This window comes from Heteronotia binoei, chromosome 14, assembly GCF_032191835.1.
Source record: "Heteronotia binoei isolate CCM8104 ecotype False Entrance Well chromosome 14, APGP_CSIRO_Hbin_v1, whole genome shotgun sequence".
Taxonomy (NCBI): Eukaryota; Metazoa; Chordata; class Lepidosauria; order Squamata; family Gekkonidae; genus Heteronotia; species Heteronotia binoei.
The window spans coordinates 7,910,685-7,937,054 of NC_083236.1; the positions used below are offsets into that span (position 1 = coordinate 7,910,685).

Consider the following 26,370-nt stretch of genomic DNA (forward strand, 5'->3'; position numbering starts at 1 on the left):
AGTCATTACAAATGTATGACAACATTAAAAAATTAATACATGAAGCTGCCTTCCACCAAGTCAAATCCCTGGTCTATCAAAGTTAGTGCTGTCTACTCAGACTGGCAGTGGCTCTGCAGGATTCCAGGGCTTCACATCACTTGCATTTAGCTTTTAACTGGAGACTGAACCCAGAACACTCAGCACCCAAAGCAGATTGCCTGAGCTGTGACAAGCCCTCAAGTAGTTTTCTGCTACTAAAAGTAATCTAAAAATGAATCCATGAAGCTTGTACCATGTCACACCAGTGAACTGCCCAGTTCAGCATGATCTATTCAAGCTAACAATGGGTCACCAAAGGGTTTCAGGCAGAGGCTTTTCCCCATTCCTGGTGCTGATAACTAGGTTGGCAAAAAATGACCCATCCCTTTAACAGAGATTTAATGTAATGTTATTTGCTAGATGGCATTATGTACCTCCCTACAACCTGAGTTTGATCCCAGCGGAAGCTGGGTTCAGGTAGCCGGCTCAAGGTTGACTCAGCCTTCCATCCTTCCAAGGTCGGTAAAATGAGTACCCAGCTTGCTGGGGGGAAAGTGTAGATGACTGGGGAAGGCAATGGCAAACCACCCTGTAAAAAGTCTGCCGTGAAAACGTGATGCGACGTCACCCCAGAATCGGAAATGACTGGTGCTTGCGCAGGGGACTACCTTTACCATGAAAATGCTTCTGCTGCCCATTTCCACATATTAGAAATGGAGAACCAGTCAGAACATCAGAAGAGGATCTGAGCTACCCAGGTTCAAATCCCTGCTGTGTACTGGAGGCTTGCTGGGCAACAACTTGGGTCAGTCACACATTGAGCCTAACCCATCTCACAGGGCGGTTGTGAGGATAAAACGGAAAAGAGGATAATGCTGCAAATCATCCTCCAGAATGGAGGGGGAAAGTTGCATCTAAATGAAATAACTAACTAAAATAGGCATAAACCTATCTCACAAAACAGCAGCACTGGGCACCCACTGGGGACAAAAGTGCATAATAACATAGAGAACCCGTTGGATCAGGCCAATGGCCCAACACTCTGTCACAGTGGCCCAAAAAAATTTATACATATATATATATACACACACACACATATATACATATACATACATATACATACACACACACACATATATATATACACACATATATACATATACATACATATATATACACACATATATACATATACATACATATATATATACACATATATACATATACACATATATACACACACACACACACACATACATACACACACACGCATATACACACACAGTGGCTAATAGCCACTGATGGACCTGTGCTCCATATTTTTATCTAACCCCCTCTTGAAGGTGGCCATGCTTGTGGCCGCCACCAGGAAAGTGAAATAAAAGCCCAGCAGCCGAGGCTGTTGTGCGGGGGAGGGGAGCCGGCAGGGCCTTGCAGGCAGAGGCCCCCCGCGACGCACCTTTTGTAGCCGGTGATGCGGAGGGTGGCGGGGAGCGGCTCCCGCAGGGCCGCCATGAAGCTCCCCCATTCGCCCTCAGGCACCAGCCGCAGCGCCGCGTAGTAGCGCTCGAACAGCGCGTTCTCCTTCACGATGTCCGGGTAGCCGCCCTCGGGCCAGCCCTGCGGGGAGAAGGAGGACGAGAGGCCGTCAAGCCGGGCCCTCCGCGGAAGAGCGCCGCCCGCCCGCCGCCCCCGAGCACTCACCCCCGGCCCCCTCTCGCGCCTCGCCGGCTGCTCCCTGCGGCGCTGCCTGCGGCCCATGGCGCCCCGCAAGCCCGCCGCCCCGCCACGAAGCGCGCACCAGGCCAGAGCCACGCTAGCCCCGCTCCCTGGCGCATGCGCCCCAGAAGGCCACGCCCCCTCCGGGCGCTCCTCCCCTTCCCCTTCGCTGGAGCTGGGCGGGGCCTGGAGCGTCCCTCGCTGACACTGGTGGAAACGGAGAGACGCGGCGCTGCGGAGCTTTCCGCAAGGGGAGGCTTCCGAGTCACAGCTCGATGCTAGGCGACGACGGCTGCCGAAGCCCCTGGCAACAGCCTCTGTACGGGACTGCACCGAAGGCAAGCTATGCGAGGCGTGAGCCTAGGCCATTTTATGCATAAGTCAATGCATAATGCATAATGCATAAGCCACTATATGGTGGAACTGGTGCTCTTTTGGTGCCAGCTCAGAAGGTGACGAGCCTGGCGGGGATACCGGATGCTCCCTTTCCACGGTCACAGCAGTTGCGAGATCTGCCTTCTGCCATCTTTGGCAGGCCAAACAGCTGGCGCCCTATCTGACACCCCAGGACCCCTGCAACGGCCACTTCCAGGCTGGACTACTGCAACTGCCCTATGCTGGCTTGTCCTGGAGACTGATCCAAAAAACTCCAACTGGTGCAAAATGGGGCAGCACGGCTATTAACTGGATTGCCTTTACCGGCAAGCAGTTGACCAACGCTGTGCAAATTGCACTGGTTAGCAGGTGAGTACAGGATCCGCTTCACGGTTCTATTACTGACATTCAAAGCCTTACGTGGGCTGGTACTGACACACCTGTGGGACCGCCTCTCCCCATATGAGCCCCAAAGGATGCTGCAGTCTGTCAGCCAACATCTTCTGGCCATCCCTGGCCCAAAGGATGTCCGTCTTGCCTCGACGGACTTGGTGGAATCAGCTCCCCATGGAGATATGGGCCCTACCAAATTTATAACCTTTCTGTAGGGCCTGTAAGACGGAGCAGTTCCACCAGGCATTTGGTTGAGGCAAGCAGGCGTCCTTCTCCTTATTGCCTATACCATGTTATCCTCCCCCACATTGATCCATCATCTGATTATATCTGGGCCATTGATTATATTCTAACCTGCACTATGAGCCTGCCCACCTCTGTTATATAGTACTGTGGTGCTTTGTTTTTAATTGTATTTTATTGGTTTTATTGTATTTGATTGGTTTTACCTGCTTGTAATTCACGCTGAGCCCGTTTGGGAAAGGGCAGAATATAAATCCACCAAAGAAAATAAATTAAATTCCCTGGGGCATAGGTAAGGGTGCAAAGAAATGCACTGTTTTTTGCTGTGCCACTTAAGGTCAAGGAGAGACAATGCGCTTTATTTAAAAAAATAACAATTTTATAGAATATAAAACAAGATACAAAATAAAACTTAATACAACATAAGCCACAATAAGAAGGCTAATACCCAATAATACATCCATTTAAACTATCACAAAACTGGGAAATAAATAAATAAACCACAATATTGTTCTCCTACTTGTATCGAGATTAGTTTGAACCTGGTAAGCAAAAGGTGTTTTCCGAACCGTTACACCAGGTATCCTTACACCGCTTCCCAGATATATCAAATAAAAAAAGGTATATTAAGTAAATTGGAACTAGACGATAAACTGCAGAGTAGGCATGGGTGGTTTCAATATTTACAGTTGCAACACTTAACTGAGACACATAACATTAAATCATTATATTCTCGACCTTTCACTCCATTTGAGAAACTCCTTGGAGCATACATGGATACTAAAAAGGGACTAATTGCCAAGATCAATAGACTGTTGTCTGAGCTGGGAACACTCACTCTGGCAATCTATCAAAAAGCATGGCAAGAAACATGGACTTATATTTTCAGATCAACAGTGGCAACAAATCTGGAAATTTCCACTTTTTAAAGCATCCTCAATAGATATCTGCCTACAGGCATTTAAGATTTTGGCAAGAGGATATCTGACACCCAGTAAGTTAGCACATGTTACATCTTCATCCAGCCCTCTTTGCTGGAAAAACTGTGGGGCAGTGGGCTCCTTTGAGCACTGCTGGTTGACCTGCCCAATAATTAAGACATTCTGGACACAAATTTTAAATGAAATTCAGACCATAACAGGTTATAAGATTCCCCTAAAACTAGAAATCATATTTCTAGACTTCTGGGCTGCTCGGGACATCCCAAGCACAACTAGAAAACTTATGCTGCAAAGACGGCTTTAGCTACAAAATGGAAAGATGACAAGGGCCCATCATTGGCAGTTTGGCACAAAAAAGTTTGGAATCTCTTTATGCTTGAAAAAATTACTAGCAAACTGGAAACCTCTCAAAATTGTACTGATTGGACCTCTTTTGAGGTTAAATGGTTTCCTATAATAGCTGATATGGAAGATAATGGAATTGTACCACGATCCTTAATTACTTTGTAATATTTCTTGTTTTATTTATTAGACCAGATTGGTGTTCTACTTACCTTATGTGATCTCCAGTTGGAATTAGTGCTTGCTTATAGCTTTGGTGCATCAGTTAGTTATTAATGTAAATTCTTTTTGTTAGTTTTGTTTTTGGTAAAAGCATTTATACTATTATCCACATTTACTAATCGTAAAATGATATCTATTATTTGTTGTACCTGTGGTGTGCTTTAATTTGCTCCTGGTTACTGTATACTTTGACATTTCTAAATTACTCTTGCTTGCTTTATTGTATCAGAAACATATTCTAAATAAAATCATTTTTATTTATTTCAAAATAAACAAAATAATAACAACAATGTAAAACAATGTGTGTTTTATGTGCCTTCAAATTGATTCCAACCCATGGCAACTCTGTGAATTAATTACCTGCAAAATGTCCTCTCATTAGAAGCCTTGCTCAGGCCTTGCAAACTTGGCTTCCTCAGATGAATCAACCCATCTCACGTGGGGTCTTCCTCTTTTTCCTGCTGCCTTCATGTTCTTAATATTATTGTCTTTCCCAGTAATTCCGGCCTTCTGATAACATGACCAAAATATAATAGCCTCAGTTTGGTCATTTTAGCTTCAAGGGAGAGTTCAGGCTTGATTTGGAGAACCCACTTATTTGACTTTTTTGGCAGTCCAGTCACAAAAGTCTGTTTGAAATTAATCAGCTTTTTTCATTGACCAACTTTCACCCCCATACATCCTAAGTATAGGGAATTCTTGATCTTCCCTGCCAGTGGCACATCCTTACACTTAAAAATCTTTTCATGGCTGCCTTTCCTACTCTCTGTTTTCTTCTTATCTTCCTAGTTGCAGTCTCTCTTGGTTGATGAATAGAAAAGCTTTACCAATAACATCATCAACCGTGAAGTTCTATAATTTCCCAATAGTCATTACTTTTGTTTTCTTGGTGTTCAGCTCTGGCACTTTGTTTTAACCTTCATCAGCAGTCACTTCAAGTCTTTACTGTCTTCTGCCATGGAGTGTTATTGTTCCTTCCAACAATTGTCACTCCACTGACATCTAATCCATCTTTCCTTATGATATGTTGAATAAACAGGGAGATTAAAGACATCATTGTTTGACATTTTTTGCTAACTGGAAACCATTATGTCCTAACTAGTCCAGAGTAGAGGTTGTGCATCAAAACAATCAAATGCACACCCATTTCTTTTAAAATCAGCCATGTTATATATACCATAGTATAATTTTGTTCTATATGGAATTAATCTACTTGATACTACTTCACCCAACAAAGTTCTGTATAATGTGGAATTTTTAAAATATACTTATCATATGTTTAAAAAAAAACCCCAACCATAACATATGCAGAGAGAGAGAGAGAGAGAACCAATAAACAATACCAAAAGATTGCATTGAAGTGAATGGAGCTAATCTAATTTCACACAAGATCAGATGGTCTAAACTCATCCAGACATGAAGTCAATTGATTCATTTGCAATGATGTGGTGTTTGAGGAGAGTTCATGGACTACCCAAAGGACAAATAAGTGGATTCTAGGTGAAGCCAAGCCTGAATTCTCCCTAGATGCTGAAATGCCTCAACTTTGGTCACATCAGGAGAAGACAAGACTGACCAGAAAAGATAACAAAATGCTAGAAAAAGAGCAACCCCCTAACATTAACAGAACAAATCCAAGCGGGCAGCCGTGTTGGTCTGAAGCAGTTGAACAATGCAGGAGTCAAGGTGCACCTTTAAGACCAACCCATTTTTATTTAGAACCTAAGCCTTCGTGTGCTCTTAAGCACACTTCATCATTGCAGCATGGCTTTGCTCCCTGTGCCGGATTCCTCGTCTGATGAGGTGTGCTTAAGAGCACCCGAAAGCTGACGTCATCAATAAAAAAGGGTTGCTCTTAAAGGTGCACCTCGACTCCCGCTTTGCTTAACAGAACAAAGTTTTTGAGTCCAGCGGCTCCTCTCAGACCAGCAGGCTTTTTGTGTGCAGCAGCAGGCACGACTCAGACGCATTTGTTCCATTGCTTCAGACCACCGGCGCCTCCCAGGAATGCAGGCACGGAGCTCGCCTCCTTTGGCCCAGGATGAAAGGCAGGCAGGCAGGCAGGAAGCGCGCTGCAGGGGCCCCGGGCGAGAGCCGCCTCTCCGGTCCGGCCTGTTCCTCGCTCCCTCCCTCCCTCCTCCCCCGCAGCGCTTGGCCGCCGCCCAAACCTGCAGGGCTGAGCGGCGCGAGGCCGCGACGGATCCGCGGGGCTGGCGGGCGATGGAGCCGGCGGCTGCGCTGAGCGGGCCGGTGTGGTCGGCGGCCTTCTGGCGGCGGCTCTCGGGGCCGGAGGAGCAGCGGGCGCTGGAGGTGCTGAGCTACGGGCTGGCGGGCTGCATGGCGGCGGCGGTGGTGCTGGGGCGCACCTTCCGCGTCTCGCTGCCCTACGGGCGCTACGCGGCGGCGCTGCACTGCGGCTCGGTGCCGGCCCGCCCGGCCTGGCTGCTGCAAGAGGCGCCCTCCTTCCTCCTGCCGCTGCTGCTCGTCCTCCGCAGCGACGGCGCCCAGCTGCCCCGCTGGCCCAACCGCATCCTCCTGGCGCTCTTCCTCGCCCACTACGCCTACAGGTGCGGCACGGGGCCCCTTCCCCTTGCCAGCGCCTTCTTGCTGCGAGCCGCCTGGGGAGCGGCGCCCCTGCACGAAATGCCTGGAGCCGGAGGAGGGTTGCCAAGTCCGAGTCAAGAAATATCTGGGGACTTTGGGGGTGAAGCCAGGAGACAGATCAAGGCTGTGACAAGCATCATTGAACTCCAAAGGGAGTTCTGGCCATCACCTTTTCAATGCCTTCCTTCCATAGGAAATAATGAAGGATAGGGGCACCTCCTTTTGGGGCTCATAGAATTGGACCCCCTGGTCCAATCTTTTTGAAACTTGATGGGTATTTTGGGGAGAAGCACTAGTTGCTATACTGAAAATTTGGTGCCTCTACCCCCCGAAACGGGCCCCCCAGAGCCCCAGATACCTGCAGATCAATTCTCCATGATTTTCTATGGGAATAAATCTCCATAGGGAATAATAGAGTTTGCAGCAGACATTTCCTTCTCCCCCCCCCCCCCCGCTTTCTGACGACCCAAACCAGGGGATCCCCTGCCCCCACCTGGGGATTGGCAACCCTAAGCCTAAGGAGGGCAGGCTTGGGCGGACCGGGTAGAGGGACGCCGGCTGCCGAGTGGCTTCAGCTTATAAGCAATTGCACTGTAAACGAGGGGGCTAAACAAATTCCATAACAACACAAGCCTTTTAGTGTGAAAAATTCTACAGCAATCTAATTATTGCGAGGTAGAGGGTACAGTTTAAGTACAAAATAGAGAATGAAGTTTCAGCACAAAAAGGTCTATTGTAAGAAAGTAAGTCCAACATAATCCGAAATGTCTAAATGGATCAAGAAGACAGAAGAATGGAAAATCATCGTGTGAGAAATCCCAGGTAATGGTCCTCTCATTTTTGGTCGCCTTCATCGGTAAATCAACTTGAGTGAGGTGTATGGTATAACGTCTGAAGTAATTATGAAAGTTTAAGCAATATATTATACAGAGTCTGTGTTTCACATTCCACAGGATACATGATTAGACAATGACTTTCTCAGTGGCACTGTTATAATTCATTAGAACATGAACTAGTCAAAGTCTTCTATTAATGGTATATATCTTATTAAATGTGCATGTAAATTATTATGTGGGGCTGTCTACACATTCTGTAACTTAGCAAGGCATAAGCCTTCAAAATGACTAAGTTAAGTTAAATGTGAGGATTGGGGAACATAAATCCCACATTAAAAATAAGACTCTTAGCTCAACTTTTAATTCTACACAATCATAACTTGGATGCCTTCAGATTTTTGGTTGTAAAATTTATTAAACATCCTTATGATAAGCAGGGCATTCAAAATTATCACTCCACAGAGAGGCATTTTGGATTTTCTGTTTAAAAACTTATGCCCCTTTTAGACTGAACCAATCTACAAAATATTCTTGTTTTTTGTAGATGTGCCTTTAAAATATCAGACCCTACTACAAATATTATTCAGGTGTCCCACATTTAAAAAATTAACTATATAAGTACAGTATAAGAAATCCACTTTAGGAGGTGAAGAGGGACCCCTGAATAATTAATGAATACCCCTATAATATGTTTCTTTTTTAAGATTCATATCTGTTGCAACAAAATAAAAAGCCTCTCATGAACCTCTGGGTGCTCGTTTTCTATATGGATATGCACTAGCCTGAATCATGAGAGGTGACGCATAGGTTTATATTGTGAATTTGTGTTCTGCATAATGTATGGTGTATGAAATCTGCCCTTTAACAATGGAAGGGTAGAGACCTTGTAAAACTGAAACTCCATGTAAGGAGGAGGAAGTCTCCTGTCCAAAGCAAGTGTGGTAATTTAGCTAATGTGTGCAACCCTATCTCCACAGGGTTGGACTCAAGTTATGGCAATTTGTGGACAGCCAAGGAAAGCTTAAAGGGAAAAAGCACCTGTTATTGCTGTTTTATTTGTTTCTCCAAGGCTCTTCCATATCGACCTAGAGGTCCTGAAATTTGCCTGGTCATGCCGCACTGATGTTGGAAGGAAGGCCTCCCAGAGAACCCCATCCAAACTGAGTTGTGGAGAAAACTTATTTCAAGGGAAATTCCTCTGCCTAGCAAAAGGCTGGTTGCCCCAGCTGATCACAACAGCAGCCCCACTGCCACTTCCAAGTTGTGCTTCCAGGAAAAGGAATTCCTTTTGGCTGCAATAGAAACAGATTTCCCTGTGAAAAGATTGTCATGCATACAGCACGCTAACTCTCCATGAACTCAAGAAAGAAGGGAGGAGGGGAACAAGGAATTAGTCAGGAAATGGTTTTTGTATTGTAATAATGTGGCCAGGTGTGGACTGCCCACGGCTGGCAATGTTTCCAAGTATGGCTGAATGTGTGTATCTTAATCACCTAGGCTACAACAAGGTATTTGCCATAAAGGCATATGACTTGATTCAGTTTATAGCATGTCACTTGCATAAGTCCCTTACGTGTTTTAGAAATTGAGATGAGATCTTGAATTCTTGCATCATAACTAGTAATGTTTTATTGATAAAGAAATAAGTTCTCTAGGATCCTTCCAAGATCTATGTTCACAAATTTAGACTGGACATATGTAATTATTCAATGCATACCATGGATGGATTATTTTATATTTTTAACTCATGCATAGCCTATTTTTGGTAGCTGATATTCCTAAACCCTTTCCCTTTGTCCTAACTGTGTGTCAACCCTGGTTGTTTGAAGTCTTATCAGCAGTGCACCATGAAATGTGGCACACACCCTTCAAGGACTGGACAGTGCCAAAGGGGAGGAGTTGATACCAGAGTGCTGCCAAATAAAGAGATTAGCCTTAAAAGACATGGGGGGCCCTCTCAAGGTATTCTATGTGCCCAGAAAGGCCCCATGATGGAGACCAGGAAAATTCCCTATTGGAAGGCTGGGATGCATAGCCAAGGCATGCCTCTGAGTGACCTTCTTCCCCACACAAACATCTTCTCTAGATGTAAAATACTGGGATGTGCCAGTGTGAATGGATAATCCCATCACTGTCTCTCTCCTCCCATGACCCATCTATACCCCATCTCTGTCAATATACTATTTCATTACCTCATTGTAGTGTAATTTCAGTCTTTCTTGGGAATGTTGAAAACCAAATTGTCACCTAGCTGCCCTTCCTGAGTGGGCATACAGAATTAATTTGTTTAATGATGATGATGGTCAGTCTCCTGCAGACTTAAAAAAAAAGCTTTCAGAAGACTGAAAGGGGAATGAAGAGGGATCCCTGAATAATTAATGAATACCCCTATAATAATAAATGAAAATATGTTTTTTGCCTTCAGAAGAGAATGCCTGATGCAACGTTTAAAGTAACTGTTAGAAGCAGATAGCTTTCAATGGGAGTGAATTCAAGGTTGTAAAAGTAGATAAAAGAGGCCCCTCTGAGAAGCTTCTTGCTAAGCTGATAATGCATGAAGGCAGGACGTATGGAAAAGGAAAGCAAGGAGGAGGGGCATGTTGAGTAGATAAGCCTGGGGGCTTGCCTGCTGGTTTTGGGGGTGAATAAAAACGGTCTGTATCAAAACAATTTAACTTAGTCATTTTAAAGGCTTATGCCTTGCTAAGTTCTGCTTTGGTGTCAGAGTAAAATCGTTTCATACCAGAAGTGTGCGGCTCCGTTATTTTCCTGCTACAGAGGTTATTCCGTTATTAGAAGACTTTGATTAGAGTGTGTTATAAAGACTTATAATGGTGCCCATGAGAAAGAATACTGTTTAATATGTCTTATGGTAAGAAATTATTTCAAACAACATTTTTATGAATGACTTTTCATGTATTATGTTTTATATATATTTTTCTTAATTATTATGGCTTTTTCATAGAAATGTATAACACAGGCATTGTGAAGTGTATCAAAATTTTGGAAATGTCTTAAATTATAAGACATATTCCATTCAAGTTAGGTACAAAGGATTGACTTTGTATTATCCATAAATTGTACCGTACAGCAAAAATACACTATATGGTATTATATTACATTATATTGTCTTCTAGTTCACTGACGAAGGTGACTGAAACAAGATAGCCATTACCCGGACTTTCTCTTGTGATTTTTCTAGATTAAGATTCTTCTGGATTCTCTTGAAATATTATTAGTTGGACTTACCTTATTATTGAAGGCCTTTGGATTCTCTTGGTTTAAGATTTTTTTGACTTTATAATGTAAGATTCTTTAAATTGTAATTAGGCTGCGATTTCTGTTGTTATACTTTATAGTTGTTGAGTAGTTGTATATCTTTGTAGTAATTATTATGTACTTATACTTCCATAATTAATATAGCAAGTTTGTTTTAAAACCCTATTGATTTAGCAACCTATTGCAGTGTATTTACTTATATACTGATATCTTTAAACACTGTAATCCTTATAATAATATTTTCACCACCTAGACTTTGGCAGCCATAGGGTTATCTGTCAGACAGTAAAAGTTAACGTGTCCTGTGGCCCCATAAAGACTAACAAGCTTTTATTCCAGGGTCATTGCCAGGGCTTTCTTTAAGCCAGAACACGCTAGAATGCTGTTCCAGCTGGCTTCGGCAGCATTCTGGCTGCTTTTCATAGAATCATAGAGTTGGAAGGGACCTCCAGGGTAATCTAGTCCAACCCCCTGCACAATGCAGGAAACTCACAATTACCTCCCCCCTGCCTTTGCCAGTGTTGCAGCTCAGCCCTGGCTCAGGGGGCTGAGCTGCACTTGCATGACGGCCTTCCAGCACCCAGGTTGCAGGCCGTGCTTGGGGGGCAAAGCTGCATTTGTGCAGCGGCCTCTTGGTACCAGGTTCACAGGTCATGCTCGGGGGGGGGGGGGCCAAGCTGTGCTTGCATGGCGGCCTCCCGGTGGCTGGGTCATGGGTTGTGCTTCAGAGGCTGAGCTGCAATTGCACAGCAGCTTCCCGGGACCCCTGGGGCCAAGTTAAGCAACAGCATTTCCTTGTGATGGTAAGACAGCTTTCTTTCTTTCTCTCTCTCTCTCTCTCTTTCTCTCCCTCTTTCCCCCTTTCTTTCTATTTCTTTTCCCTCTTTCTTTCCCCCTTTTCTTTCTATTTTCCTTGCTTCCTTCCCTTTTTCTATTTCTATTTCTTTTCTCTCTTTCTTTTTAAATTTATTTTTTAAAGAATTAAAAATGTAGGCGTACTTCAAGTTAATCTAGGGTGTGTAGCCTAATATGCAAATGAGTTCCTGCTGGGCTTTTTTTACAAAAACCCCAGTCATCGCTACAGCTATACTAGCATTGTATACTCAAACCTTATCCTTCCTAGCTGAGTAGAACTCCCAGAGGGGTACTAGATGGTTGTCAGAGTCCCTCAAATGATGAAGCGCCTGTTGGGGGAAAACAAAAACTTCTCTGGATCCTTCCAATCTGGATCTAGTCTCCAGTATTCTATTCTTGGAAATTTTGATGAAAGTGGTCAAGACTGGAAAGATCAGGAGAGGGTTTTTTTCGGTTGGTGTTTCACTGCATCCTCTTTTAATGTGCTGAAGCTCTGTGGAGACATACATAACCAGGGGTCATTTCGTAGAAAAAGAGCTGCTGGAGCTCATTAGCACAACTCATTTGCATATGCCACACACCTCTGACATCACTGAAGGTGTACTAAATTATATCAGCTCAGCATCTACCTTAAAATACTTCTTGAATTATAATTGTCATAATAAAACCTTATTCCCATCATACTTTTTAAATTACTTTCTCCTATGTGACCACAGTGGCATGATGATTTCCATCTGTCTGCTTTATAGGTTTTGGCTATTTTCCTATTTTTTGTATGAAAAAATACTAGAAAGTTCAGCAAAATTCTCATGGGGTTTGAACAATGGAGCCCAGAGGCAAGTATTTGGGAGAAGGGGGTAAGAAAGAAAGAGTACAATAAAATCTTGAGGTTTCAGAGCTTCCGCTCCTGTGAGCTCCTGCCCAAAATAAGGCCTGTGCATAACTTCTTTCAGCCTGGCTAGTACTTGAATTGGAGATCATCAAAGAGGACTAGGGTTGCTTTGCAGAGGAAAGCAGTAGGCAAACCACCTCTGAACATCTCTTATCTTGAAAACCCTGACATTTGATGACAAGAAATAAAGAAAAAAAATCCATTCTTGGGCAAGTTTCTTGAGTGTGACGTGGCCTGGACGTTACTGATTTTCTAGATGTGTTTCACTCTGGTTTCCAACCTGGTTTTGGAACAGAGATGGCCTTGGTTATCCTAGGACAAGGGTGGGGAACCTTTTTTCTGCCAAGGCCCATATGAATTTTTATAATATCATTCGCAGGCCATAAAAATTATCAACCTAAAAAAGAGTGCTCTGCCAAGGGAGAATGATTCAGGCCAGCAAAATTAATGCAAATAATTGTTTCTCTATTTGAAGTCATGTGGGGAAAGCCTAATCTGTTGCGCACACACATGGCCTGCCGCCCTAGGCAAATACATAGGTCCAGGGCTTTTTTGTAGAAAAAGCCCAGCAGGAACTCAGTAGCATATTAGACCACATCCCTAATGTTACCATATTAGGTCACACACTCATTAGTATATTAGGTCACACCATCTGGGAAAATCAATAAATAAAAAAAATGGGAATAAAGGGAAATAAAGGGGAACAAAGAAATGGGGGAAAGAAAGGGAAATAAAGAAACGAGGGGGAAACTTACCTGAACTTTGATAGTAACTTTTCCAGATCCTGCAGCAATTCTGGCCGGCCAGCCAGGCCCCAGGGAGGCTGTTGCACAGTACATCTGGGCCCGGTGATCCCTGCCTGGCCCTGGGGAGGCTGCTGCACACTGTGCAGCTGAGCCCCATGGTCCTCGCTGGCCAGCCAGGCCCCAAGAAGGCTGCCACATGGCTCGGTTCGGCCCAGCAATCCCCGAGGGCCACACCAAGTGACCTTGAGGGTCCACATACAGCCCTCGGGATGGAGGTTCCCCACCCTTGTCCTAGGAGATGGACAAAGATCTCAGATGTGCAGCCAGTTTTGTGATTGTTAATCTATCTCACAAAATTAATCTTGTTTAGTAAGGCTTGTTTTAAGCCCCTTGCAATATTGGGCATATTTTCACACACTTGTAACAAATTTGTAGAAACTTGGTACTGGATAAAACTTTGCAGCATCCCCCCCCTCTCCAAAAAAAATATATAGTGGAAGCTTGTTCCAAGCATGTTGTTAACAGTAGTTTTAACTGTGTCCCAGAATGTAATGTCTCTAGTGCCCAACCACCACATAGTGGGAATTGTTAAATCACTGTTGTATATATCTGTAATATACAATCACTAGGAGTAAGGTCTGTTGTGAAGGAAAATACAACGGGCTCTAGGAGGAGGCTCTGGGCGAGTGCCTGCCACCCTTGCTGCCTTCCCACCCACCCAAGTGAAGGCATTGCCCCCCCCCACCTCAAGAGGAGCTAATGTCTGCCATCTAGAGAACACTTGTAAATCTGAGTGGTCTCTAAGTGCCTCCCCAGAAGGAAATGGCATTCTATCTGTCTGAGGTCCTATCCCTTCTCAAACCCCACCCCTAACCTGGAGTTGGCAACCCTATCTCCTTTCCTTTATGTGTCCTCTGACTTGAGCTTTCCATTGCCTTCCCCTTCCTTGAAGTTTCCTACATAGGAAAATGACAGTCTTTCTTCACAGTGTGTGGGGGGGGGGGGCGGACAAAGCAGTTTGCATCATTCTCCTCTCCTCCCATATGATCTGAACAAAAACCTGTGAGGCAGGTTAGACTGGAAGTCTATGTCTGGTCCAAAATCACTCAGCTTCCACAGCAAGAACCTGAGTCTGACAGATCCCATTCTGAAGCCCTAACTCATATGTCCTCCTCAAATTCCACCACAGAATCTCCAGGAATTTCCCACCAATTTGGAAAGGCAGCACTAAAGGCCTCTGGGCAAGTGCCTCCTCCCAGCCTTGCTGTCATCCCACCCACCCAAGTGAAGGCATTCACTCCGCCCCACCTCAAGGGGAGCTGATCTCTGCCATGTATCTGGAGAGCACTTGTAATCCTGAGAGGTCTCCAGCCCTCACCTGGAGATTGGCAACAGTGGTTCCCCAGGAGGAAGGGCCTTTCCCTCAGAGGCCTGTAATGATCCCTTAGGAATTCCCCAGCAACCTGGAAAGGTAGCACTAAAGGCCTCTGGGTGAGTGCCCCCCCACCAGCCTGGCTGTCTTCCCACCCACCTGAGTGAAGGCATTCACTCCCCCCCCCCCCCCGCTTCAAGGGGAGCTGATCTCTGCTATCTAGAATTTCCTGACATGGAGTTGGCAACCCTGCAGCCTTTAAGGAAAAGGACAGTCTCTCTTCACAGTGTGTGTGGCGGGGGGGGGGGGGGACCAAAGCAGCTGACCTCATTATCCTCATTTCTCTCCCCCCTTTGATGTGAACAACCCTGTGAGGCTTCCCTTTCTCCTTCTCAGGCAACCATCTTGGGGTGAGGCGGGAGTGAAAGACAGTAAAGGTGGGACAGCCATGCCCTACACCAAACTGGCTCTCCTTCCTTGGCGGGTTCTCCTTCCTTGGAGGTTTCTCAACAGAGGCTAGATGGCCATCTGACACCAATGAAGATCCTGTGAATGTAGGGGAAGGTATTTGTGAGTTTCCTACGTTGTGCAGGGGGTTGGACTAGAAGACCCTAGAGGTCCCTTCCAACTCTATGATTTCTCTCTTTAAATCCCTTCTCCAAAGCAAGCCAGCCAGCAGCTTAGAGAACGCATTTAAAGTTAAAGTAGCTTTCTTTCCCCCCCCCCCCGTTGAAATTCTGAGTGATCTCCAGTCCTCACCTGGAGATTGGCAACAGTAGGTCCCCAGGAGGAAAGACCTTTTCCTCAGAGGCCTGTAGTGATCCTTTAGGAATTTTCCACCAACCTGGAAAGGTACCACTAAAGGCCTCTGGGAGAGCACCGCCCCCCCCTCCATCTGGCTGTCTTCCCACCCACCCAAGTGAAGGCATTGATTCTCCTCCCCATCTCAAGGGGAGCTGATCTCTGCCATGTATCTGGAGAGCAGTTGTAATTCTGAGAGACTTCCAGCCCTCACCTGGAGATTGGCAACAGTAGTTCCCCAGGAGGAAAGGCCTTTCCCTCAGAGGCCCTTAGGAATTTCCCACCAGCCTGGAGAAGTACCACTAAAGGTCTCTGGACAAGTGTCCCCCCCCCCGCCTGGCTGTCTTCCCACCCAAGTGAAGGCATTCACTCCACCCCACCTCAAGGCAAGCTGATCTGTGCCATCTATCTGGATAGCAGTTGTAATTCTGAGAGACCTCCAGCCCTCACCCGGAGATTGGCAACAGTCGTTCCCCAGGAGGAAAGGCCTTTCCCTCAGAGGCTTGTAGTGATCCTTTAGGAATTTCCCACCGACTTGGAAAGGTACCCTAAAGGCCTCTGGGAGAATGCCCTCCTCCAGCCTTGCTGTCTTCCCACCCACCTGAATGAAGGCATTAATCCCCCCACCCCCAAGGGAAGCTGATCTCTGCCATTTGGAAGTTCCTAACCTGGAGTTGGCAACCCTGCGGCCTCTAAGGGAAAGGACAGTCTCTCTTCACAGTGTATGTGTGTGTGTGTGGGGGGGGACCAAAGCAGCTGACATCATTCCCCTCATTTCTCTCCCCCCTTTGATGTGAACAACCCTGTGAGGCTTCCCTTTCTCTTTCTCGGGCAACCATCTTGGGGTGAGGCTGAGGGGAGGAGGGAGTGAAAGACAGTAAAGGTGGGACAGCCATGCCCTTTGAGGCAGTGCCAGGCTCTCTGGCTATTGCAGCGGCCTCCTGAGGCTGTGTGTGCTGGGAGGCCATCTGTGTGGGCTGTTGACAGGGCCTATTGTGAGGCTGCAGGAGCTCTGCAGCCCTTTCTGCAGCTGGTTGACAGAGAAGAGCTGAGAGATGTGGCTGTCTCTGAGGTAGGCCTGCTTCTGGCAGTTTGTTCAACATTCCTGGGCCTGAGTAGGCGGGGCAGGGAAGGCAGCCAATGGAATGCCAGGGACACTAACTGACATGTGATGGACCAATTGTTCTCAAAATATTAGTGAATGGCCTTCCTGGTTAAGCCATGGCAATAAGATTTCTTACTATAGATACCAAAATGAAAACCTTACCTTTGTATTCATTCTAGGGCATTCATCTTCCCTTTCTTAATTCGTGGAGGAAAGCCAACACCAATCTTTACTTGTGTACTAGCCTTCGCCTTCTGCTCCTGTAATGGATACTTGCAAGGCCGGAGTTTGAGTAACTATGCAGAATACCAATCAAGCTGGCTGAAAGACCCACGCTTCATTCTAGGTGAATTTATGTCAAGTATGCAGTGAGTTACAGGTTCTCAAGTATGGCACAGTTGGTTCTCTTCAGGTTGCGTTTGCACTACTGAATTCTGTCCATAGACATGTCATATTGTGCTGCAGTGGAAAAACTTGGCACACTTCTTCAGGCTGAAGTCTACCCTGCCTTCTACCCAAGCTGAAGCTGAATACATCCTCTTTCCAATCAAAAAGCAACTCTTAGAGAAGGAAAACTTACACACACCTTTGCTGAAGTTTCTGAACTGCTGTGGTTGTTTGTTCTAAGCAGATACTGGCAGCCTCTGATAATTACAGGGGCAGAGGGCATAGTGAAGTGGTGGTTAGCATCAAAGATGTTGATATGTTAGACCAGGGAAAGCCAATGTAAAGTCTGGAAAGTCCATGCACCAGGGAGTGGTTGCACCAAAGCTTGCTGGGCTGAAGTAGTAAGGACCACTCTCCCTTTGGAAATACAAGAGCTAAATGTCTGATTGCATTGTTTTTATATTCTGTAAAACATCTTGAATCTCATGAGAAAAACAAGTCAATTAAAATAAATAAAACATAAGTTAATTAGGAGCAATGCTCCCTCTAAGCTGTAGAGTCTTGTGAGCAAAAATTCTACTTCATGAGCTATGGGCATTAAAGTTGTGAGCTACTGCATACATTAGTTTGCATTTTTCCTGAGCTAATACAAAAATGTGTGAGCAGAGGGCACACTGATTAGGATTGTCAAAAGCAGCCTTGCATAGAAAAATGGGCAAGCAACTCCTTTAAGGTACAAATGCATATTACCAGTTGTGTACTTAGTAGATTTTCTCATGTAAAATGTATCTTTCTCCAACAAGGATTTTAATGTTGTTACTGCAGGTATTGCAGGGTGGATCAGTGGCCTGCTGATTAATATACATTCAGATCATATTCTAAGAAATCTCAGGAAACCAGGGGAGACAGGCTATAAAATACCAACAGGTGAGTAATGTTCCATAGAAATTTGGCATCACCCATGATTAACAGAAATGTAATTTTGCATTCCAGTGTGCTGATTAGATAGGTGCTGGTGACATATATTTACAATGGCTTCTGTCTCATTTTATAATATAATTTGCATACTAAGTAATAATTCTTTCTGTTTGCAAATCTAATTCAGCCGTTGGTTGATTAGAGAACTTGCTGTTTTACAGCAGCTAGAAACATTTAAGGCTGCATGCAGTCTTGCATTCAAATACACAGTTGCCAGATCCCCTTACCTTGCCTGTGGAGGGCCTTTGGGAGCTGTTCCCAGGCAATGGGAACATCCCACTGCAAATGATGTTTTGCTCAATAAACAGGAAGTGAGATACAGCCATTTCAGTGTTCCCTTTTACTAGGGGGAAGCAAAAGGGACCACTCAAATGGCTGCCATACATTTCAGGGCCAGTTTCACTCACACACACACTTTTAATCCGAGGGTAGAGGAGTGAAACTGATTGCTGAAAAGACTTGCAGCTGGTTTAAGTTGTTAGCCTAAACTTGCTGCAAGCCTTCTTAGCAATCAGGGTCACTGAAGACTTGCAAGCCGTTTGAGCGGTCCCTTTTGCTTACCTAGGGAGAAATGAAAGGGACCAACTCAGATGGCTGCCAGCCACTTTCACAGCCAGATTTGCTCCCCCCGCCCCTTCTAATGGTAGAGAAGAGTAAAACGAATTGCTAAAAAGGCTTGTAAACAAAAGGAACCACTCAAATGGCTGCTTTGGGGGGGTGGCAATTCCAGGTTTTCAGGCTACTTCGTTTTTGCAGAAGTGGTCCCCAAAACCTCATTTTGGGTAGGATTTCACCCCAGCCAGCCACCTGGCTGGCTGGAACGCCCTCCCTAAATTGGGTATCCCCTGCCTGGACTGGGGTGGGGAGCTGAGATCCCCAAATTAGGGTTGCCAAGTCCAATTCAAGAAATATCTGGGGCCTTTGGGGTGGAGCCAGGAGACATTGGGGGCGGAGCCAGGAGCAAGGGTGTGACAAGCATAATTGAACTCCAAGGGAGTTCTGGCCATCACATTTAAAGGACAGCACACCTTTTAGAATGCCTTCCTTCTATAGAAAATAATGAAGGATAGGGGCACCTTCTTTTGGGGCTCATAGAATTGGACCCCCTGGTCCAATCCTTTTGAAACTTGGGAGGTATTTTGGGGAGAGGCACTAGATGCTATACAGAAAATTTGGCACCTCTACCTCAAAAAACAGCCCCTGACACCCGCGGATCAATTCCCCATCATTCCCTATGGGAATCGTTCCTGGAGGTGCATAATGGCTGTGGGGGTGGAGCTTCCCCCGCTGGCCAGCTGGCTGGGGAGGGGGGAAGCCTGTAAAACCAGGGGATCCCCCGCTGGGACCTGGGGATTGGGAAGCCTTCCCCGAATACATATGCCCACATCCTATTTCTTTCAATGGGACTGAAGGATGTGTGGCAACCTAATTTTATTATTTGGGGTAGGTGGCTATTGCTGCTCTTTCTTACACCATTGCAAGCCTCGGTGGTTTATTCTGTGTTCAGATGACAGTAACTTTATAACATTGAAAGAAAAATAAATGCTGAAACTGCAGGTCTTTAGAAACTTTAGGGAAGGGCTGTGGCTCAGTGGAAGAGCACTTGCTTGGCATACAAGTTTAGGCTAACCACTTAAACCAGCTGCAGGTCTTTTCAGCAATCAGATTCAGTCCCTGGAATCTCCAGCTAAAAAGATCAGGTGGTTGGTGATGTGAAAGATCTCTGCCTGAGAAACTGGAGAGCTGGTACTAGTCTGGGTAGACAATTACGCAAGTCATCCAGCATAGGGACATGGCTGCATCTTCTCAAGTGCTGTTTGGCCAATAATGTCAGTGAGCAAGGTGTCTGGTGTCTTGTGGCCATGACTGCCCATTCTTCCCATTTTTTCCCCGAGTGCATGATGAGCAGGAGAGAAACCACCACCATCATTCCTTGTTTGCATGACTTTGGCCTAGTGCACCCAAATACCAAGTCCTGTTCTAGAAGGGACTAGTGGTAAAGAGGCAGACAGTGGATGTTGAACTGGAAGGTCTGAACTGCATCTTCTCTACATTGGGCCTATTCTTTGCTAAAGAGAGGTATATTTTTCCCTCATGCCCACCCCCCACTGCAGCTGAAGAGCTGAGATTCTGTCAAGAGAACCGAGGTCATATTTGCAGAGAGTACAACTAAAACAAGCATTCTCTGGGCTCCCTTTCTTTTTGTTTGCGGTTTTTCAGAGGCTTCCCCTTTGTTTGCATTTGTGCTCTTCCATGCAACCAGATTGGATCCACTAGGTTTGCCATGTCCCCCCTGGTGGGGGATGGGGGATAGGATTGCAATCTCTGGGTTGGAAAACTCCTGGAGATTTGAGGGTGGAGCCTAGGGAGGACAGGGACCTCAGTGGGGGACAATGCCACAGAGTCCAAAACATCCATTTTCTCCAGGGGAACTGATCTCCGTAGTCTGGAGAGGAGCTGTAATTCCAGGGAATCCCCAGGTCCCACCTGGAGGCTGGCATCCTTAGAGGCAGAATAGAAATTTTCTGTGCCCCCCCCCCTTCCCCATATAAATCACTGTTTTCAATGAGATGCTGTTCCTGAAAGATGAGGGACCCTAAGGAATGAACGGGGGGGAGGGGGGGTCTGCATTGAGAAGGGAATCAGCAGAAATTGCCACTTCGGTCTGTATCAAAGCCAGTGACTCCTGTTGAGCAATACATTTGCTTAATGCTTGAGACAAACATTCCAAAGTAAATAAAACCAGATAATTTTCCATCTGAGTCACAATTTTTCCACTAAACGTCAGTCTATGATAGGGGTGGCCAACGGTAGCTCTCCAGATGTTTTTTGCCTACAACTCCCATCAGCCCCAGCCATTGGCCATGCTGGCTGGGGCTGATGGGAGTTATAGGCAAAAAACATCCGGAGAGCTACTGTTGGCCACCCCTGGCCTATGATTTCTTTTCTTAAAACTTATGTGAAGGCTATTCCCAAGAGATGTGACCAACCATAGTTGGAAACACCACAGTTTGATTTAATGTAACATTCTGGTGGTTAGATGCAACTTGAAAGCCATAACTTCAAGAACTGGAGTTTCAAAGAACTCCAGAAACTTTCTAGTTTGGGAGCAAAACTATATAAAATGGATTACGAAGTGGTCATGCAACCCTTGTTTGTTGTTTAGGAGGACTGTTTGAATATGTGAGCGGAGCAAACTTCTTCGGAGAGATCATCGAATGGTCTGGGTTTGCTCTTGCTTGTTGCACAGTGGAAAGTGCTGTTTTTGCCATTAGCACCTTTCTGGTCTTGATGACCCGAGCTCAGCAGCATCACCAGTAAGTGTCCAGTTTCTACAGATTCTGCCGTGCATTTTGAGCTTGGTATGAGGTTCTCTTAGATTCTGTAGATATCTGTGATGGAACCCATTTTGATCTTCCCGCCTCGCTTGGCTTCGCTAGTTGTTCATAATTCAGATTTCTACTAGTGCAGCACTGTCTGAGTCCCAGTGGGGCCACTATCTCATTGGGGGGGGGGGGGGTTGGGAGTGCCAAGTTGAGCCATCGCTGCCCTCAACCAAATGCCTGGTGGAACATCTCTGCCGTAAAGGCCCTGCGGAAAGATACTAAATCCTGCAAGGCCTGGGTGTAATTTGGCAGAGTTCCACCACATTGGGGTCAGGGCAGAGAAGGCCCTGGCTCCAATAGAGGACAGCCAGATATCTCTTGGGCTGGGAACCGCTAGCAGAAATTGCAAAATAACTTTGTGCTTATCTTGTCCAACATAAAACAAATCCATTAACACAGAATAAGTTTGTAAAATGTGGTTTGGATCTTATTACTGTTAGATGGATCTGTAACAAAGAGTGCTTGTGAATGGGTCCTCATCCTCTTGGAGAGGAGTGACAAGCGGAGTGCCTCAAGGATCTGTCCTGGGACCTGTTTTGTTTAATATCTTTATAAATGATTTGGATGAAGGAATAGAGGGAATGCTTATGAAATTTGTAGTTGATACTACATTGAGAGGAGGTCGCAAATACCATAGAAGACAGTCAAAATACAGGATGGTCTTGGCAGGCTGGAAAACTGGGCTAAAACCAACAAAATGAATTTTAACAGGGATAAATATAGTTCTGCATTTAAGTAGGAAAGATTGAATGCATAATTATAAGATGGGGGAGACTTGTCTTGGCAGTAGTACATACAAAAATGATCTGGGGGCAGGCTCGTAGTCAGAAAATTCTGGTTGGGGGGGGGCCACGAAAAAAAAATTTGGATGGAGGGTCCCCCTCTAGCAGCCCCCACTCTCTCCACCGCCACTTTTCTCCCCGCGGCTCTGGCAACCCCCCTCCGTGCAGCACCTCCCCCTCCCTCCCACCCAGCCACCCACTCACCCACCGGGCAAAACTGTAAAGAGCGGGCTCCTGGGGCTCTTGCAAGGTGCCCCCCTGCCGATCACGTGATCAGCTGGAAAAGCCGCTCCAAAGCCAGCGGTATCTATGCCGGCTTTCTGGCATGATCAACAAGTTCAGCACTGGGCGGCCAGCGCTGAACTTGCTGATCGCGTCAGAAAGCCAGCGTAGGAACCGCCAGCTTCAGAGCGGCTTTTCCAGCCGATCACATGATTGGTGGGGGCGGGGGGCACCTTGTAAGAGCCCCAGGAGCCTGCTGTTTAGTTTCGCCCAGTGGATGAGGGGGAGGTGCCACGTGAAGGGGGGCTGCCAGAGCCACGGGGAGAATGATTCTAAGTCTATTTTATTTTCATGCTTAACATATTCAAGTGGGTGGCTGTGTTGGTTTGAAGCACTAGAATAAAGTTTGAGTCCAGTGGCACCTTTAAGACCAATTCTGGTTATAAGATTAGTGCATGAACAACGTAGGTTTTATCCAGAATTAAACTGTGGTCTCAAAGGTGCCGCTGGACACATACATACATATATATATGTATACACACACACACAGTATTGCCAACCATATTGGTCCTGTGCCCCACCTGCAAGAGAGTCATGACCCACTTTGGCATCATGACTCATAGTTTGCAGATCATAGCTCAGAACTTCTTCAGTAAATCCCTTATGTGAGCATTTAAAAATTATAGTTCATGCACAAGTTTTTATATGTTTGCCTACTAGCATTTATCTTCATTTCTTCTGAGGTTCAAATGTTGGAGAACATCAGCCTCTTATAAAAGCAATTTCTCAGCTAGAATGAGAGACTCTGATAAGGGAAACATGAGTAAATTTGCACAGCTGAAAAATCCCCAAGCAGGTAGTGTTTTCTCAGCACCCAGGTGAATATTCAACATTGCTGCAGGAGTTATAACGAAGTACAATGTAGAAGAGAAACAATTTGTATCTGGTTTCTGAGGTATTTGAGCGTGTTATAAAGCAAGACATTTTTAAAGTGTAGGTTGGTACTCGCACACAAATATTGCTTTAATTTAGACACCAGGACAAAACATACCTTTTTACTCAGGAGTTAAATTGGGTTTTTATTATGCTTTTTATGTCCAATGGTTTGTTTTTTGTGTTGTGGCACTGTTTTAATTACGCTGCTTCATGCAGGACTCTGAAGAGGCAGCATAGAGAAACCCTAAATAAATAAATAAGTCTCTCTAGTGCACTGGGAGCTTCAAATGAAGACCTTTTGTCAGAGAGACTGCATTCGGATTTGCTGCCCTTGCTGAGCCAGCCAATTAGGTAATATCTATTTGAATGAAGCCCATGCAAATGAGGATTCCAAGCGCCTCTTTTTCTTTTGGGTTGTTTATCGCTGGAAGTGTGTTTGCGGTGGAGTTTCTGTGTATATAGTTGTAGCTACCTGCCGCCTGTGTCTTCAGTTCGGTTTTCGCTAATATAGCATCTGATCCACTACTTTTCACTCTCCTTCAACTTAGAGAATTATGTAGTTAAAAGTTCTAATATGAATTCAGCATATTTTTGCTGTCATCACTTAAACATAAGCTATGGAATCTGATTAAATTCCTAACAGAAGCATAAGAACAAATTGTCCCATCTTAGTATAAATACTTGTGAAAAGTTACCATTTATTTAACTCACGTGTGGACATTATTCCAAATATATAAAAGACTGAATGTTTCTAGCTGTATTAAAAAATGGAGCCAAGTCATATAGCTCATGTTGATTCTTTTCTTCTTCAGATGGTACCTTCAAAAGTTTGACAACTACCCACAATCCAGGAAGATTTTGATTCCATTTGTGTACTAAGTGTTCCTAACATTCTCAGCTAATTCTGAATAATTTCTCTTTTGGAGTGGCAGCTGTTCTGAAGAATAGACATTGGTTAATGGGTTTGCCTTCATTCTGGTGCTCCAGAAGAACATTAATGCAGAGATTCTGTCAAATGGTGGCACGACAACATGTTCGGTTGGCCCTTGTTTACTTGAAACTCCATATTGATGAAGTCTTGGTTGGTGAACCTAATAAAGTTTCAGGAACCCAAACTCTGTACACCCAATGGGTCATGGCATCATTTATTTGCTTGTGATCGCTGGCCGTGGCCAAGCCAGGGGAGTGGATTTAAACTAGTAACAGTAATATAGAGAGATTAAAATGTAAAATCAGCTTCGTGTTTTATAATGCAAAACAACCAGTTATTGTCAAGTACTGCAAGTTCTTCGCCAATCAACACACCTTAGTTTCATTAAAGGCATTTATTGATGAGCTAAAGCCCAACGGCTTTGCCCAGGTAAATATAGCCAGGGTCCATCTGTTACATAGTTCAAATGCAAAAACACCAAATTCTACCAATCCCCGCTCACCCCTACTAGGTGTCCTCTCTGCCCCCGGTTTTGCTAAAGTAAGCTGTGAGCATCTCGGAGAACCAGAGAACACAACCTTGGGAGACTCGTAGTGTCTGCCCCACAGTGGAAAGATACATGATATGTTTCATACACAATAATGCAGTGTGTGAGAACAAAGAGATAGCCGCAAAGCAGGACCCTTAGAGGTTATTATAGGTTACAAGTCAGCATAACTCTCCCAGCCTTCAGCTCACAGCAAGAAGCACTCTTGACAATTATAACATCATCAGAAGATGGACTGTCCTTTTTGTCATATATTTCTAATTTATTGATTATATAAAGCTGCAAAAAAATAATACAAACCAATATTCAACCATCTATACATAAAATGAAGTTCGAATGTGGTTATATACAGAACAGAATTCTTGCAGCTGTTACCATATGTACCACTAGAGGCATATTTTTTTAACAACTTGCTGTGTTATGCTTAATAAATATAACTCAGGTTTAAATGGTATCACCATTTTCAAAATCCCTTGTAGCCACGCAGGCCTCGATCCCGGGTCGTGAGGCTTCCTGCCGATGTCCCCCCCCCCCTCCACGGCATCGCATCTGCCCCCACACATGCTCCTCCCTGCCTTCCCCACCTCAGGTCAATTTCAGGCTATGTAAAGCCATCCCTCCCCCCGCCAACCACCTTGTCGGCGGGGAAAATGGTGTGTGCCGAGCGCTGACTCATTGCTCAGGGAGACCAGCAGCAGATCGAAGGGACAGCGTCCAAAAAGGACACCACGGCAGCTCCCGCCCCCATACTTCCTTTCCATCCACACTTCCTTCCCATCCTGTTTTTCTTTTATTTTCCTTTCCTTGGCTTTCTTTTTTTTCTTCCTTTTGTCCCTCCTTTTTCACTCCTTCCCTCCCTTTTTCTTCCTATTTCCTTTCTCTTTCTTTTTAAATCTTCTCTGTCTGTTTCCAACTCTCTCCCTCTTCCTCCCTCTCATTCATTCATTCTTTCTATCCGTCTTTTTTTCCTTATTTGCTTTATTTCCCACTCCCTCCCTCTCTCTCCGTCAGTCAGTAATTTCCCCTGTTTCCTTCCTTCCTTCCTTGCCATTGTTAATCTGAGTAGGGGTGGGGAGGAAGAAGCTTGAAATGCCCTATTTCATGTTTCCCCAGTGCTGCCATTCCATTCTCTTCCTTCCTTTCTTCCTTCTTTCTTTCTCTCTCTCTCTCTTTTTCTTTCAGCCTTTTCCCCTGTTTCTTTCCTTCCTGAGGAGTGGGGAGAGAAGCTTGAAATGCCCTGCCATTTCATGTTTTCCCAGGCTGAGAGCATTTTATATATTTAGTTTTCTGCTGTGTGATCCTTGTGCTTTTTCTTGATTTTTTTTTTTAAAATTGCATTGCAAAATCCCACTATTCTCTTCCATTTCCTAAATAAAATACTGCAAATATTTTAGGCTTGTTTGTACATCATTTCCTGTCTCCCGGCTCTACTCCCAAAGTCTCCTGGCTCCATCC

The 26,370-nt window shown here is 45.2% G+C and overlaps 2 protein-coding genes across 2 annotated transcripts in view; one reads left to right on the forward strand and one right to left on the reverse strand.

Moving 5' to 3' along the window:
- NSUN2 (NOP2/Sun RNA methyltransferase 2) overlaps positions 1-1,797 on the reverse strand; it is a 48,393-nt gene extending 46,596 nt beyond the window's left edge. The window contains exons 1-2 of the mRNA XM_060253729.1: positions 1,726-1,797; positions 1,481-1,641 (exon numbers count right to left, since the gene is read on the reverse strand). Of these exons, the coding sequence (XP_060109712.1) occupies positions 1,481-1,641; positions 1,726-1,782 (218 nt within the window). The 5' untranslated portion in view covers positions 1,783-1,797. The remainder of the gene's footprint in view (positions 1-1,480; positions 1,642-1,725) is intronic.
- A 4,679-nt stretch (positions 1,798-6,476) lies between these two features.
- SRD5A1 (steroid 5 alpha-reductase 1) lies at positions 6,477-24,552 on the forward strand. Its single transcript, XM_060254511.1, has 5 exons — positions 6,477-6,823; positions 16,926-17,092; positions 17,959-18,060; positions 21,278-21,428; positions 24,250-24,552. The coding sequence occupies exons 1-5, from the start codon at positions 6,477-6,479 to the stop codon at positions 24,314-24,316; spliced, it is 834 nt and encodes a 277-aa protein (XP_060110494.1). The 3' UTR covers positions 24,317-24,552.
- The last annotated feature ends 1,818 nt before the right edge of the window (positions 24,553-26,370 follow it).

Bases quoted from the DNA above. Each gene is read 5' to 3' on its own strand.
- SRD5A1 (XM_060254511.1), top strand. From the start codon at position 6,477: ATGGAGCCGGCGGCTGCGCTGAGCGGGCCGGTGTGGTCGGCGGCCTTC. The intron at 17,093-17,958 runs GTGAATTTATGT...TTGTTACTGCAG, and splicing joins AGACCCACGCTTCATTCTAG to GTATTGCAGGGTGGATCAGT. The intron at 18,061-21,277 runs GTGAGTAATGTT...TTTGTTGTTTAG, and splicing joins AGGCTATAAAATACCAACAG to GAGGACTGTTTGAATATGTG.